A 16,416-nucleotide genomic window follows, 5' to 3' on the forward strand; every position below is an offset into this window, starting at 1 on the left:
TGGACAAGACGCAGTCCAAGCCCAGGTTCAGAACGTGATCGTGGTGATCGTGATAATAGAGATCGGGAACGGGAACGGGAACGGGACCGGGACCGGGATCGTGAACACCCTCGTGATAGAGGAGACAGAGACAGAGACAGAGACAGAGAAAGAGACAGAGACAGAGATAGAGATAGAGATAGAAACCGGGAAAGAGATCGAGATAGAGACCGGGATCAGAATCGTGAACATAACCGTGAGCGTGATAATAGAGATCGAGATAGAGATCGAGAAAAAGATCGTGAACGGTACCGCAGTCGAAGTCGTAGTCGCAGTCAGAGTGTCGGTAGAGAGAATGGACAAGGATATTATGGAAGAAACAGTAATAGTGGGTACGGACGAAGTAGTAGTCGAAGAGAGTCTGGAATTAGAGGGCCAGGAGCAGGGCCAGGAGCAGGGCCAGGAGCTGGAGTAGGAGCTGGAGCAGCTGGAGTAGGAGCTGGAGCAGCTGGAGTAGGAACAGGAGCATCAGGAGATTACGAGTGGAGAGAATATGAACGGAATCGAAGAAATGATTATTGGGCAGATGATCGACGACGAGAGGTAAAAACTAATAGGATTTGAATATCAAATACCAAAAAATGTGTATATCTGTGAAAATTTGGGCTATAAACTAAATGCTAAATAAATCATGCTTATAGGAACGGTCAAATGCATCTTCAGAACCTCAACCTTGTCTATTAATCTCTCGTAAATGTTTACCGTTTGTACGAGGAATTCTAGAAGAATTAAGAAAAGTATTTTATTACTTTAATTGCGTTGATGTAAGTCTCTTTCTCTCTCTCTCTATCTTCAATAACAATTACCAAGCATATATATATATATATATATATACATTAAATAATTAAAGAAGAAGACGAATTTGGCTTATTTATATACCATTATCAATTCTTGTTAATTTTTTTTAACAAAAAACATTAGATTTATCATGATGCAGACGATTGGTTTGTTGTCTTTGATTCTAGTACGGCCGCAAAACGAGCTCTCGCATCAGTCGACAAAAACCAATTGGTAATGGGTTACAAGCTCAGTATGACTCTTCGGGATCCCACCGTGACAGCAGCGGTAACTGCAGCAGCGGCAGCAGCATCAGCAACAGTGGCAGCAGCAGCGGCAGCAGCGGCGGCGGCAGCGTCCTCTTCAACAACATTAAATCCAGCAAAAACATCAACGTCAACAATTACGACTGAAACCCTGCAAAGTTCAACAGTGACAGGTTCTTCAACTGCCACTCCAACCGCAACTCCAGATGCGTATGCAACCACAAACACGGCCACAATTGCTGCGGCTGAGAATACATCAACAGAAACAAGTTCAGCACATGGAATAGCAACCACAACCGTACCAGCAAAATCATCAACTAGATCAACTGTAAGCTCTACGGTCGACGCACAGAAATCTCCCGAGACTATGACCAGAAAACAATCGGTCATGAGTCAGGAAGACACCAAGTGCCAGGCCAAAAAGATGTTGTTTGAACAATTGGCCGATGTCTTTCTCAAGGATGTCAAGAACCGAGTTGTGGGACCTTGCATCTACGATTTCTTGAACCCGTCCCTTCGAAAGTCCCGTAATCACGATCCTGCTGGCTCTTTTGGAAATCTCGTCGATCAAGACAGTGGCAACAGTAGTAGTAGCTTGCGCGGGTCGCACGACAGTTTGCCGATCAATAAACTACCGAGGTTCAAGAAACGGCGTGTGGATCCAAGTACGGCAGCTACACCGACTGCGAGTGCGAGTGCGACAGACACACCGAATGCAGCAATCGAAACAGTAACAGCAACAACTGGTAGTAGTGGATATGATGTTTATGATTCAAGATCCAGTCACCTGGTCTCGCCAACACTGCAACCACAGATTCCATTGTCGTCGTCGTCTACGTATAACGGCCTTGTTGGATCTAAAAACAAACAAGCTGAGAAAAAGAATCTCGAGGAAGGCGAGTATCGATCTGGATCCTCTAGTGAAGATGAAAATGAACACGAAAATGAAGGCAGACACAACGAAGAGGATGAATATGAAGATTCTTATTACAATTATAATCGTTATCGTCAAAATCGCCAACCAAATCGACACCACAATCACCATTACAGCAGCCACAACCAAAATAATACTCATACTAGTTATAATACTCATAATACTCATAATAACCATAATCATCATCATAATCATAATCATCATAGCAGTACTACTACTACTACTAGTAGTAGTAGTAACCACTACAACAACCACTACAGTAATCACAATAGTCACAGCCATCACAGCCATCTTAGCCATCACCAAAAGTCTCATTCGCAAAAGTTAAATCAGGCATCCCCACTTCGATCCCCAGCTCGGTGGAAGCCATCTAGCAGGAGAGAACAGCCACGCCGACTACGAGACTATCTTAGTGACGAGAGTCAGGTTGATGATGAACACGATGCGTTTTTGCGACAGTTGCATGAAAAGCAACAGCAGCGTAGTCGCCATCAAGAAAGTGAAGAAGAGGAGGAAGATGATAAGTGGTTAGAGCCAGACAATGTAGAGGAAGAAGAGGACGATGACGACGACGACGAAGAAGAAGAAGAGGAAGAGGAAGAGGAAGACGACGATGATGACGAAGAGGAGGAAATAATAGAAAAGAAACGGTTTACTACACCTCGAAAAAGACAGTTGAAATACAGCAGTGATTCAAGCGAGGAAATACAGCGAAAACCATTGGCTCGAAAGAAACGTTTATTGAAACCTTCATCAGCAATAACAGTATCATCGATATCATCATCGTCAACAACAACAACCAGAAGAACAGTTGCAGTTCCACTAACAGCAATGACAAGTGTTGCAGTAGCTCCTCGTGTAAAGTCGAAACCAAAGGATGAAGCCAAGTCACGAGAAGAAGAGGCTGAAAAGGCTCGACTGAGACGAGAGGCAGCAGTGAAGGAGCGTGAGGCGCAGGAAGAGCTCGAAAAATCACTGATGATTTCGGATTCAGAAGATGATGAGGTGTTGACTACCGCCCAGTCTGAAGAGCCGTGTGACTGGGATCCGTTCAGACAAGTGGATGATGTAGAAGATTTCGACTTTTTACGACAGGTTATTGTAAACGATATCCACGGAGATCCCAAAGGTATGTATAAGAGAGATAAAGAGAGAGATACTATATGTATATTTGCGTACTAATTAATTGATGTTTAGATGATTTGGTTCAATCTTCAGAGACTGGTGGAAATATTACGAGTATCATGACTATTAATCCTACTACTATTAATACTACTGCTATTACTAATAATAATGATAATAATAATAATAATAATACTCTGAGTGTTAGTAGTAGTAGCAGTAGTATTACAGGCGGAGGATGTGCACGAAGCCGTGGATACTACATTATTCCTGACTCGATAAAGGCTACATATCTGCCTAAAAACAAGGCAGTTTTTGACACACCTGCGATCCTGGCTGGCCGGACAACCTCACGTACCAATCGAGTCAACAATCGACGCCTGGCAGTCGGCATGGCTATGAACAACCGAGCAATGGCAGATTCGGACATCCTCAAGTTCAATCAGCTAAAGAGCCGTAAAAAGCAACTGAGGTTTGCCAAATCACCTATTCACGACTGGGGATTGTATGCAGAAGAGCACATTGATGCAAACGACATGGTTATTGAATATGTGGGCGAGGTTATTCGACAGCAGGTTGCCGAAGAGAGAGAGAAGAAGTATGAACGGTGTGGAATTGGTAGCAGCTATCTGTTTCGTGTGGATGATGATACGGTGATCGATGCCACTAAAAAAGGCAGCATTGCGCGATTTATCAATCACTGTTGTTCTGTAAGTTTGTGTTTCATTTTTAGAAGAATAGGAAGAAAACACCACACAGAGACGAAGGAAATGAATAACCATTTGCTGTGTGGCTTAATATTCATAAACATTATTATCAAAAACTAACCAAATTTCAATATTCTACTATATATACTTCCATATTCATGTACACTCTTTGTGTTATGCTATAATGAACGCTTATCTACGTCTTGTAATCTCTATACGGTACTATTTCCTTTCTTTTTATAGCCTAATTGTAGTGCGAAGATCATCACAGTCGACAAGCACAAAAAGATTGTAATTTATGCCAATCGGGATATTGAACCGGGAGAGGAGATTACTTACGACTACAAATTCCCGATTGAAGCCGATAAAATACCCTGTTTGTGTGGCAGCCGGTTCTGCAAAGGAACGTAAGTATCAAGAAAGAAAGATAAGATAAGATGAATACTTGAATATCCTTATTAATCACTGCCTTTAAATGGATTACTAATCCTTGATAGATTGAATTAAAGGAAAAAGAACAAAAAGATAATGAATAAAAAAAAGGAAATACTAACTACTACTACTACTACTACTACTACTACTACTACTACTACTACTACTACTACTACTACTACTAATAATAATAATAATAATAATAATAGTAGTACTGGTATTAGTAATACTGCTAATAATAATAGTACTAGTACTGGTACTAGTAATAATGCTAATAATGAAAATGTCAATAATTTATACATACTTTATACATATACATATACATATATATAGACTATTGTGAAAACGCTTATTGGTCTCTTTGTTTTACCAGTATGGATTCAATTAGTATTACAAGTGCCCAGAAAGAATGTCATTAACAAGGGTTTATATCCAAACAAGTCCATAGGGTTTTGAGAATAGAGAGATATATGCTAGTCTTTATTTCGTATGGTTTTCTGTGCTTTAATATTGTTTCTATCATTTTCTAAGGTCTGTTAATCGTTTATTTCTGGTGCTGTGATTTTGGCTATTGACTATTTTCAAAAGAAAACACCCGCCCACATCACGTTGATAGTATAAATGTGTGTGTTCCTAAGCGTTTACCTAGTTGTGGCCGACCGCTGAAAAAAAAACAACCAACCGTAATTAGGTCAAAGTTTGCTTCTGTGTGTCTGTGTCTGTGCTTGTGTAATTTATATTGAATTTGGGGAAAAGTATATATAAATATAAATTTGTAGAGTTAAACAGTTTACTGCTATTCTTCTTTAGCTTTCGTCATATCAATACATAGGCCAGCCAGAAAGACTTTATATAAAAACAAAGCATGAACCATCCATACCACAAAATCGTTCTCTTTGGGGTAATAAAATTCTTTCATATATGAATATCAAGAAAATAAAATTAAACAACAAAAAGGAAACTAATAAATTTATCAGGATTCCATTACTCAGGTACATTTACCATTCGAATCAACAACAATCGAGATGAACCCACCCTTTTCTTCAATAGTTCAGCTTTGATCCTCTTTTTCAAGGATTTGGCGCCAGCATTGCCAATGTAATGTATTTGTTCCAATGTATTTCTATACATCAAGCTTGCCTTTATCTAAGCTCATTACCATTTCACAGGCATACCAACGCAAGATTGATGTCATGAACCGTGGATTTTCTGGTAAATTAACTTAAATACCAGTCAATGTATATCAGTATATAACAGTCGCGCATCTAACCTAAAACACGCATATATACAAAGGTTATAATACCACCTGGGCTATTCCTATCCTGCGTCAGTTGTTACCAACAGTTGAGCAGCAAAAGCAGCCTGCAAAGATTCAACTTTTGACCATCTTTTTTGGTGCCAACGATGGTGCGCTTCCTATTTCGTTCCAGCATGTCCCTCTTGAGAAATACAAAAAGAACCTAGAGGAATTAATTTCCATGGTTCGGTCTCCTTCTTCTCCTTACTACAACCCTTCATTGCGTCTTGTCTTGATCACCCCTCCACCTATCAATGAAGTCCAGTGGAAGGTGGTTTGCGAAGAAAATGGCATTCAACTGGACCGCAAGTTTGAGACAACCCGTCTGTATGCAGAGTGTGCTCGCAATGTGGGCAAGGAACACAAGATACCAGTAATCAATCTCTGGGATGAAATCCTGGACCGTGCAAAGGAGCAGAACCGCGATCTTTCTCAATTCTTGTCAGACGGTCTTCATCTTAGTAGTCTCGGAAACCAGGCAAGAATTAGATTAATTTATTAATTTATTATTGCTTTAATATGAGCAATTTTACTTACTATTTGCTTTGGTTGCTTCTTTTGTACAGACTGCTTATGAGCTGTTTATGGAAGTGATCAATACACACTTCCCTGAGCTTCATCCTGATGCTTTGGAAATGGAATTGCCTTACTTCCGTGATATAGATCCAAAGAATTATCTCGATGCACTCCAGTTCAAGCTTATCCAAAAAGAATAGGATTTAGATTTTGATCTTAACTGCCCAAAAAAAAATACAAATAAATAAATAAATAAGAAATATAGTGATGAAAAAAAAATGACTTGCTATCATTTATTTATTTACTTATTTATTTAAGCACCTTGGACAATAAACCTGGGATATCATATAGACAGAGTCATATACATATATAAAGAGAAGCTTTGGCTATCTTTACAATTCTTGTTCAAATAAACACTGTTTGTATTTTATTTTCTTTCTATTCATTCTTGGTCTCTCTTTTCTCTCTTTTCTCTCTTTTCTCTTCTTTGGTTGCTTTCATACCTTTCAATATATCATCCCGTCTACGTCTACATCTTTACCTTTATCATCTTCGTACATATCTGTATCTGTATCTGTGTCTGTGTCTGTATCTATATCTATATATTGGATTTTTCTTTTAAAAAAAAAACAAGGACAAACAAACAAACAAATAATGGTGCCTCAGCCTCGTGTGCAGGTTGTCAAGCAGCATTTGATTACCCCATCAGAACCCACACCTATTCACCAAAAACGTGTGAAGCTATCAGACTGGGATGTGGTCATGTTCAAATCCTACACGCCTCTGTTGCTTTTTTATCCTAACAAAGACAACACGCCAAACTTCATGGACACTCCAACCCTGAAAAGCGCACTTGCCAAAGTTCTGGTCAGCTTTTATCCTTTGGCCGGCCGACTGCTTGACATTGGCAACGGCAGAGACGTGATCGAATGTACGGACACCGGTGTGTTGTTCGAGGAAGCCGTCTACAACGACCGCCTCGAACGCTTCAGAGCAAAAGGATATTTGCCGACCCAGATCGACTACCACCACATGTTCCCTGTTCATTTCTATAGCTCGCCAGACGACCCACTCTTGGCCATCAGACTCATACGATTTACAGACGGCGGGGTTGCGCTGGCCATCATGATGCTCCACAAAATTGCCGACACTTACTCAACCAGTCTGTTTCTCGATTGTTGGGCAAAAACTGCCCGGGGCGTCGATTACACAAAGCCTAGCTTCAAACGCGACCTGGTCAAGTGTCCGGACAACACGGTTATCGGACCCGAGTCTTTGGAACACTATCGACAAGAGCATCGTACGACCAAAGACCCACTCCAGATGCAGATCTTACCCAGCCGCAGGAACCTAGAGACCACAACGCACAACAGAAGCCGATCTCTTTTGGACACTCACATAAAGCTACAGCCAACCAATATCGTCAAGCCTCCTCCACTCAAGAGTGTCTTGCTTGAGTTTTATTCGGACGGTCTGCAGGCCTGTAAAAAGGACGCCCACACACCCGAAATGATCCAGGCAAAACAGTGGCTGTCGACAAAAGATGCGCTGTTTGCTATGCTTCTTAGAGCACTAGCCCGGTCACGCCATGTCGATGACGATGAAGAAATCAAGTGGGTTGTGTCAGTGAATGGGCGCTCACGTATGAAGAACAGCAAGGAAATGAATTTTTATTTTGGAAACTGGATGATGCAAGTAGTGTGTGGAGTGTGTTTAGATATTTTATCTTTAATTCATACATGTACCTAATTATCATTTCTTTTTTTTTTTCTTTTTTTTAGTACTCGAACCTTGGGAATCACAAAGAATAGCCTAGAAAAGACATCGTTGGTAGACACGGCTTGCAATTTTCGACAAATGATGGCCAATCTCAAGGCATCCGTATTTCATGGTCTGAGTCAACTGTACACTACCCATGAAGACATGACTGTCCACTACCTGTCCTACCAGCCCAATACACCCACGCACCACACCGTCAGTGATGTGTCGATGCTTCCGTTCTGGCGCCTGGACTTTGGGTTTGGGGGTCCTGATCGCACGCGCGGATACATCACATTTGGTGGAAACGGGTGCTTGGTTTTGTTTGGAAGAAGTGAAAATACAAAGGGTCCAATATATGATATCCAGTTACAGATGGATGAACAGTCTATGAGGAAGTTTATAGAGGATCCAGACATAGTCAAGTATACCCATGCAGTTATTTACTGAGGTCTCTCTTTCTCGTTGTTTCTTTTTGTTCGTACTACACTACACCAACCTATAGATGCATACATATAAAGACTTGTTTTTGTGGGTATACACATATGCATGCATGCATGTATATATGTATATGTATATGTATATATATATGTATGGGTATGGGTATGGGTATGGGTATGGGTATGGGTATGGGTATGGGTATGTATGTGTAGTATGTGTAGCTATTGTTGTATTTGTTGTATTTTCACATCTTTATATTCCTTTTGACCATTCACTCCCTCACTTACTCCCATCATCGTTATCTATCTATTTATCTATTCTTCTTCTTTGTATCGTTTATTTGGTTTTGAATATTACTATTCTTATTTAATTCTTTGTTGCTGCTTTCGTTTTTTTTTGGCTTCGATAAACAATATATCTATATATAATACATATACATAAAGAAGGAGAGGCACAAGAAGGACAAAGAACAAGGAGAAGAAAAATTGTATAGAACAATGATCAAGTCAACCAAAAAAAAAATCAAGGGGATTATTTATGTGTGCGTGTATGTGTGCGTGTGTTTGTGTGTGAATTACTAGCTCTATTGCTATTGCTATTGCTATTATTGATTTTATTTAAAATTTTATTTTACAAAGCAGAGAGAGTCTGGTCTTGGAATCCATTTGGGGTGAGTTCGTAACCTTGGGAACGGTACCTTGACTGATCGAAATGTTGGTTGATTTGACCCATTCGATGGAATAGCCCCTTGTCTTGTGGCTTTTGTTGTGATTGTGATTGGGATTGTGATTGTAGTAGTGGCTGTAGTAGTATTGACTGGTTGATATGATTGGAGATGTGGTTTATGCAAGTATTTTTAGTTTGAGTATTATGATTAAGATTATTGATATCGATATTAGAGGTATTAGAGGTATTAAAGGTATTGAAGCTATGGAAGGTAGTATTATTAAAACTATCGTCATAACCATCATAACCATCGTCGTTTTCATTGTCGTTGTCGTTGTCATTGTCATTGTCGCCATTTTTTATGCTATTATTATAATAATTATTCTTATTATTAATAATGTTTTCAATGTTGATTTCTGGTAATTGTAGTTTGGTGTAATCGAACGGTAAGAATTTTTCGTCCATCAGATTGAGTTCAGATTCATCGAGTGTGAGTGGTACATCTGAGACACCCGAACTACGGTGTACTTTTGGAGTGTATTTTGTTGGTCTAAGGGGTACTTCTTCCAAAAGTAACTCTTCTAGTGCATGCACTGCATCAAAGTTTGATTCTTGGCTCTACAATAAACAATAGACAGCAACGATTATAATAATAACAATAATAGCAATAGCAATAGTAATATATTGAACAACAGTAACAACAACAAAAAATTACTTTAATTCTTTCTTATTTACTCTTGATTTAATTTAGTAACTTACATTTGGTATGAATGGTGAAACAGCAGTTTTTGTTTCAAGACCACGCCAGTCTATCCCGGCAAACCAAGCATGTTGTAGGAACTTACGCGGGCCAGCCGGTCCACAACCAAGTCGGTCGATTGGAGATTTTGTAAGCAACTAATTTGTCAGATATATATATATATACATATACCAAACATAATTAAATTACATGAATGTGTATATGTATAGAATGCAATTGCCCCACTATACACCCCCCACTTGAATTTGAATAAACACAATTGGTTTACAAAATAAGAGTAAAAAAAAAGTGCATATATGTAAATTTGGTATTATTCTTATATATCCACACATGTCATTTTAAAAAAGCCAAAATAGATTACCCATCCCAATGAAATAAAGTAAAATTTCTATATTTGTAATAAATGTTATTACTTACACCTTGGATGACTTGTAAACACTCGGGTGAAAAACGTGCAGAGGCATCTACGGGCAGGCATAGTGGGTCCTCCATAATTGCGTTTGAGAGAGCCTCGCTGTTAATGCCTCGATAGGGACGCTACATAACAAATACATAAATACATAAATATGTATGTATGTATGTATGTATAAATTATTACTATTATCTTTATACCTTTCCAAATAGTAATTCGTATGCGGTTATACCTAAACTCCACCAATCTACAGTCGTATCGTACCCTGACCCATTAAGGATCTCTGGTGCCATGTATGCCAAAGATCCTACTCGAGACCAGCGCATGGGACGTTGAGAATCAAATCGAGTCCCGATATTAAAATCCGTGAGATGGGCGTGGCCTTTTGAATCCAGCAAGATATTGTCGGGCTTGATATCTCTTGTTATATTATAAACACAAATATAAATAAATAAAGAAATAAAATAAAATAAATATAAAATATATGGTGCGATATGTATATATTACATATAAAGTGACATTATTTGATTTGATTTGATTTGATCTGATTTGAATATCTATCTATCTATCTATCTATCTATATATTGTTTGTTGCCCTTACCGGTGTCCAATTCGTTGTTCTCCCAGATATATGAGAGCTAATGCAATGTCGGCCACAAAGAAACGGACCTGATGTTCTGTAAAGACCCCCAATCGATCGAAATGAAAACGGAGGTCGCCTCCTAGCATCAAATCCAGGGCCATAAATACATGCTCGTCATCCTGAAACGCATATCGCAGATTGACTATGAGAGGATGATGGATATGCTCTAGCAGCCGTCTCTCGGATATCACATTGTGCGCCACCTTGAGTTGGACACACTTGGACTTGGATATGTATTTGAGAGCATATTCTTTCCGAGATTGTTTGTGTTGGATTATCCGGACCTTTCCAAACGCACCCTTTCCAATCACTCTTAGTAAATAAAAGTGACGGAGATTGGCTGCTATTATATATATATATATAAGTGTGCGTAAGTAGATAGATAGATATTAATAAGAGAATAAAAGAAAGCTATAACATTTTGTTTTGTTTTTGGTTTGTTAATTGTGACATGATTTAGATGCACAATGTAGATGTACAAGTCATTCGTTGTTACTGCGTTTTCTTATGGTAGTTATTGTTGGTTGTCGTAATAGTAATGACATCAAGCAAATAAGAAGCAACAGTAGTAATTTTATTACCTTGACCTTGGAAATCAATTGCTTCTTCTTTACAGCACTGATTACCCATAAAAGTGTAATGAGCTTCGGATGAGAACAATAAAATTGTGATAATTTAAAAATTAAAATATATTATAATTATTCAAATTATATATATATATATATGTGTGTGTGTGTGTGTGTGTGTATGTGTGTCTATATAGATATAAACAGTGTATATGTATGGATATATGTATATCTACTATTATAAATCAAAAGTTAATATTGAATATATATATATGTATATATATGTATTAATCTATATCTCAATTCAATTCAATTCAATATACTACAAATTCAATGCAAATCCATTTAAATTTATTCAGTTAAAGAAGCAGAGTTTAAATATATATATATATAAAATAGGAAACATCAAGGGACATAGATATATAGATACATAGATACATATAAATTATATTATAAATACAAAGAAACCAAGAAAGAGAGAAAAAGGGAAGACAGGAAAAGCAGGAAAAGCAGGGAAAGCAGGGAACAAGCTGTAAATGAGAGAGAAATACTATATATAATAAAGAAGGTCTCTCTCTCTCTCTGTGTGTGTGTGAGAGTAGAGTATAGAAATAGCATAATAATCTTTACAGTAAAACACACTATAAAAGTCGCATAATTCGAAAAAATAAGTCGCATTTTTAAGAGTTCCTGACCGTTATGAATGAACCTTTTTTTCCAAATAAACCGCACCGAAAAGCGCTCTTAGGCTATTAACCCATTAAACATTCTGACACTATTTTTTTAAAAATATATACTTTACCTTTTAAATATATAAAAAAAAAAGAACTTTGAAAAGATTTTATCCCAAAAATGCGCCTTATTTTTTTTTCGAATTATGCGACTTACAAACGTGTTTAACTGTATTTTGGCACCACAATATATAGCTAAATACGCGTCTTTCTCTCTTTTTCTTTTATACTCGTACAATACAAGAAATATAATTAGATATTGAATAAAGTGTTTCCTAAATTAGAAAAGCCATATTTGGAAATACTTTTAATTTATTATCCATATATGTAAATATGTTTACACCATTTTCCTGAGAGAAATATCATGCCTGCAAATCGCGTTTTTGGTGTGTATGATTCTGAATTGTAAATTCCATTACAAAAATTCACGACATAAATTTTCCAAGATATATTTTATATTTTATATTTTGGTCTTGGAAACATAAAATACATATTAGATAAAGCTATACAAGAGAGATACTGTCTGTTATGCTTTTTTTGTTTGTTTTACTTTTACTCTTACTCTTACTTTTACTTACTGTTAATATCACGTGACTGTAACTTGTGGCGTCACCCTTGGGCTAGAAGAAGGGGAAACAAAAACAGAAAAAAAAAGAAAAAAGTCATCTATTTATTGTTATAATTCTTATTCTTATTTTTTGTTGGGCCAATGCGTATCATTATCACATGCATAAAAGCGTGCTCTCTAACTATCTATAAAATATAAATATTATAAATCCATATTACTTTTTATATTTTATATATATATATATATAAATAAATATAAATAAATAAATAAGTAAATTATATATTCATATTCATATTCATCTATATATATAATAGTATTATTTTTATTTTACTTACTCACTTGGTTGGTTGCTTGGTTGCTTGGTTGCTTGGTTGCCTGTAGAAAAATTAATAAGAAATCCAAAAATAAAATAAAATAAAAAAAATTAAAAATTAAAAATTAAAAATATTAAAAAAAAAAAAACATAAATTATACTTCTTGTCCTCTTTTTTTTTTTCTCTTGATTTTCTTGATTTTCTTCTTCTTTAAACAAAACAAAAAAAAGGACGTTATATTATGATTGAAGACATTAGCCTTGCGTTGGGTAGAGTCCACTGGAGTGTCTGGGCTGTTGCTCCTATTGTGTTTGCTGCTCTCTACCGTAAGCATGGCAGCTTCTACTACCGCTCATTAGTTTCTATCATTTGCCTCGCAATCTCTGCAATCTTTGGAATGTGCGCCTCTCTTCTTCTGCCGCTTGTCCGTAGAAGCGACCTCACCAACTGGGCCGTCGCTCGACTGTATTACAACCTCACACGTATCTTCCTTGGCGTCAGCGTCAAGATTGAGGGAGCTGAAAACCTCAAGGTCGATGGTCCTGCTGTATATGTGTGCAACCACCAGTCCAGCATGGATGTGTTTGTTATGGGAAGCGTATTCCCAAAGGCTACCTCTGTTGTAGCAAAGAAGGCCATCAAGTACTACCCTATCCTCGGCTGGTACAGTAAGTGTTGTGAAGCCTTTTATTTATTTATATATGTATTTCTACAACCGTCTATAGAGAATACAAATAAGAAAAAGAGAGAAACATATATTGTATGAGAGGATTAAAGAATTGGGAAGACGGGAAGACAGGAGGAAGGAGCGTGAAAGTGGACGAAGGAATAGAGGAAGAAAAAGGGGAAGGGAAAAAAGAGATCGAATCGAATCGAATCGAATCAAATCAAATGATGGTTGTAACTAAACCATGTTTTTATGTTGTTTTTATCTTTATTAAACTATAGTGACCTTGAGCAATGCCATCTTCTTGGACCGTAAGAACCGTGACAGTGCAATCAAGGAAGCTCAAAAGGCTTCTGATGATATTCATCGTAAAAATGTAAGACTAATAAGACAAAACACAACGCAAATCTTGTTTTTCTTAAATCTTTAATATTAATTATAATTGATGTCTTTTTTTTGCGTTTTTATTTTTCCCCATTTCCCCACAATTCATATTTTTTACCTTTTTAAAAAAAACAAACTCCCCATTTTTAGACAAATGTCTGGCTTTTCCCTGAAGGTACTCGTGGTCATGAATCAGAAATCACCATGTTGCCCTTCAAAAAGGGTGCTTTCTACATGGCAGTCCAGGCCCAGGTTCCCATTGTTCCAATCGTTGTTGCCAACTATAACCACATCTACAGCTCTAAGCGTAAGGAATTCAAATCCGGAGAAATCACCGTCAGAGTCTTGCCAGCCATCCCAACCAAGAACATCCTTGCAGAGTCCGAAGCAGTGGATCAACTTGCCACTGGAACTCGTGAAAAGATGCTCGTAGCCCTCAGAGAGATCTCGGTTAATAAGAAAACCCAATAATTGATTAATTGATTAATTAATTAATTATAAGCTTTTCTTATAATTGTTTTTATTTTTATTTTTATTATTGTTTTTTATTATATATAATCATCACCTTACCGCACTACACTTATTCCATTATCTTTTTTTCTTTACCTCTTTATTTTTTTCTTCGTCTTGTTCTTGTTTTGTTTTTATCTCACTCCACTTTTCTTACCTTATCTCTCGCCTCATTTTACCTCATTTTACCTCATTTTACCCCCCCCCCCCTTTTTTTTTTTTCTTACCTCACCTCATTTTACTACCACTGTCAATGGCGCCTTTACTACAAACGTATGTTTTTTTTTTTCTTTTTCTTTATAAAAAGAATAAGAAGAAAAAAGAGGTGAGAACACAAGGGTACAAAAAAGGAGCAAGAAAGAAGTAAAGAAGTAAAGAAGCAAAGAAGCGAAGAAGCAAAGAATAAGAAGGTCAAATCAAGGATGATTAACAAACAAAACATTTTATATACACGAACACAAACATATATATATATACTACTCTACCACAACCACCACCACCACCATCACCTTTTATCTTCACCAACATATTATATAGTATATTTTATATTACAGTATCTAGACCTCTTTTACTTTCCTTTTATATAGAAAATATACAAATATTATAAACAAATGAATGATGGAGACAAACAGTGGGTCAAAAAGAAATCAACCGTTTTTAAGATCGTTTCTTCTCCCAAGGCTTTTTATTTTAATTCATTTTGATTTGCATTGATTTGATTTGCATTGATTTGATTTGATTTGATTTGATTTACATTGATTTATTTCAAATATTCATTTTGTACAAAATGACAAGCAAACCAAACCTTTTTCCCCCATCTTCCTCGTTTTCTCTCTCTCTCTCTACACTTCTTTTTCCCCCTTTTTTTTTCTTCCTCTCTTCTCCTTCCACTATATTTCACTAGAAAAAAATAGAAAAGAAAAGAAGAGGAGTGTATTTGTTTCTTTTTGTTGTTGGTTGGTTTGATTTGTGTAGTTTAAAGCTGGATTTGGTTGCGAGCATTGTACTTGTGAACGAGAGTCTAACAATAAAATGATTGAATATATTTATATATACAATATTACATTATTAATACCAATGTTCAAATAAAGACATGTATATATATTTATCACTCTAACTCTTTTTTTCTCTCTCTCTCATTTATACACACACACACACAATATATATATATATATAATTTACCTGACAGCTGCAAAATGCAAGGAAACAAGCATAGACTATGGCAGCAGTGAAACAAGCATGAGCAGTGGCCTTGGGGTCATCAGGGTCACTGGTAAACTCTGTCAAAACCTCTACTTCGGCATCAAAAGCAAACCCGAGAACAACCTATATAATATATAATATATTCACATTTCGATTCACGAGTAAATAAATGCATATATATATATATTAATTTTTATTGAAATAATAGTAAAATTACGAGTTTGTGAGTATAAATGTAAATGTAATTGTTCCATTTACTTTATTTTTTGGTTATTCATTCTTCAAACCAAAAAAATAAAATAAAAAGATATGTGATGAAGGAGACCAAATCCCTTGATGACTCTTTTAGATTGTCCATCGTGTTTATTACTAGCAATTACTCCTACTACTGTTTTCTTCTAATGTAGTAATGGTCTTTCTAAATCGAGATACTTACGAGAAAGATAATACCACAGACTGACAAGAGACTACAGCAGACAGACAGTCCAGGTCCAACAAATGTCTTCATCGTTATGTATTAAATTGTAGATATATGTATGTATATATATATATATATAATATAATATAATATAATATAATATATATATTAAAGGGGAAAGGGAGGAATTTGAAAGGTTTGAAACAGTAAAGGCAACCAAAAAGTTCACTTAAAAAAAGAGAGAGGGAGAAAGGCGACACTAATTAAATGTCCGACTTTACGTGG

The 16,416-nt window shown here is 36.6% G+C and overlaps 6 protein-coding genes across 6 annotated transcripts; 4 read left to right on the forward strand and 2 right to left on the reverse strand.

Annotated features, from left to right (window-relative positions):
• The first annotated feature begins 3,407 nt into the window (after nucleotides 1-3,407).
• Nucleotides 3,408-4,406, forward strand: PHYBLDRAFT_178483 (hypothetical protein). Its single transcript, XM_018437993.1, has 3 exons — nucleotides 3,408-3,848; nucleotides 4,089-4,252; nucleotides 4,343-4,406. Exons 1-3 carry the CDS (start codon nucleotides 3,531-3,533, stop codon nucleotides 4,350-4,352), a joined length of 492 nt encoding a protein of 163 aa, XP_018283924.1. The 5' UTR covers nucleotides 3,408-3,530; the 3' UTR covers nucleotides 4,353-4,406.
• Nucleotides 4,407-5,018: 612 nt separating this feature from the next.
• Nucleotides 5,019-6,534, forward strand: PHYBLDRAFT_137566 (hypothetical protein). Its single transcript, XM_018429863.1, has 6 exons — nucleotides 5,019-5,178; nucleotides 5,255-5,269; nucleotides 5,328-5,375; nucleotides 5,447-5,489; nucleotides 5,571-6,052; nucleotides 6,141-6,534. The coding sequence occupies exons 1-6, from the start codon at nucleotides 5,143-5,145 to the stop codon at nucleotides 6,288-6,290; spliced, it is 774 nt and encodes a 257-aa protein (XP_018283848.1). The 5' UTR covers nucleotides 5,019-5,142; the 3' UTR covers nucleotides 6,291-6,534.
• A 210-nt stretch (nucleotides 6,535-6,744) lies between these two features.
• On the forward strand, nucleotides 6,745-8,298 carry PHYBLDRAFT_175771 (hypothetical protein; the record flags this gene model as incomplete). The annotated part of the gene is made up of 2 exons (XM_018437574.1): nucleotides 6,745-7,790; nucleotides 7,872-8,298. The coding sequence occupies 2 exons, from the start codon at nucleotides 6,745-6,747 to the stop codon at nucleotides 8,296-8,298; spliced, it is 1,473 nt and encodes a 490-aa protein (XP_018283849.1).
• Nucleotides 8,299-9,495: 1,197 nt separating this feature from the next.
• Nucleotides 9,496-11,400, reverse strand: PHYBLDRAFT_119733 (hypothetical protein; the record flags this gene model as incomplete). The annotated part of the gene is made up of 6 exons (XM_018428703.1): nucleotides 9,496-9,573; nucleotides 9,715-9,852; nucleotides 10,133-10,252; nucleotides 10,328-10,547; nucleotides 10,729-11,110; nucleotides 11,352-11,400. Coding segments are annotated over 6 exons (987 nt in total), but the record flags the coding sequence as incomplete, so codon positions are not given.
• A 1,731-nt stretch (nucleotides 11,401-13,131) lies between these two features.
• On the forward strand, nucleotides 13,132-14,471 carry PHYBLDRAFT_137570 (hypothetical protein; the record flags this gene model as incomplete). The annotated part of the gene is made up of 3 exons (XM_018429864.1): nucleotides 13,132-13,617; nucleotides 13,898-13,992; nucleotides 14,151-14,471. The coding sequence occupies exons 1-3, from the start codon at nucleotides 13,191-13,193 to the stop codon at nucleotides 14,469-14,471; spliced, it is 843 nt and encodes a 280-aa protein (XP_018283851.1). The 5' UTR covers nucleotides 13,132-13,190.
• A 656-nt stretch (nucleotides 14,472-15,127) lies between these two features.
• PHYBLDRAFT_184037 (hypothetical protein) lies at nucleotides 15,128-16,327 on the reverse strand. Its single transcript, XM_018438870.1, has 3 exons — nucleotides 16,150-16,327; nucleotides 15,693-15,836; nucleotides 15,128-15,531 (listed from the first exon to the last, which is right to left on the reverse strand). The coding sequence occupies exons 1-3, from the start codon at nucleotides 16,219-16,221 to the stop codon at nucleotides 15,487-15,489; spliced, it is 261 nt and encodes an 86-aa protein (XP_018283852.1). The 5' UTR covers nucleotides 16,222-16,327; the 3' UTR covers nucleotides 15,128-15,486.
• Nucleotides 16,328-16,416: the final 89 nt, after the last annotated feature.

This window comes from Phycomyces blakesleeanus, assembly GCF_001638985.1.
Source record: "Phycomyces blakesleeanus NRRL 1555(-) unplaced genomic scaffold PHYBLscaffold_41, whole genome shotgun sequence".
NCBI classification, from domain to species: domain Eukaryota; kingdom Fungi; phylum Mucoromycota; class Mucoromycetes; order Mucorales; family Phycomycetaceae; genus Phycomyces; species Phycomyces blakesleeanus.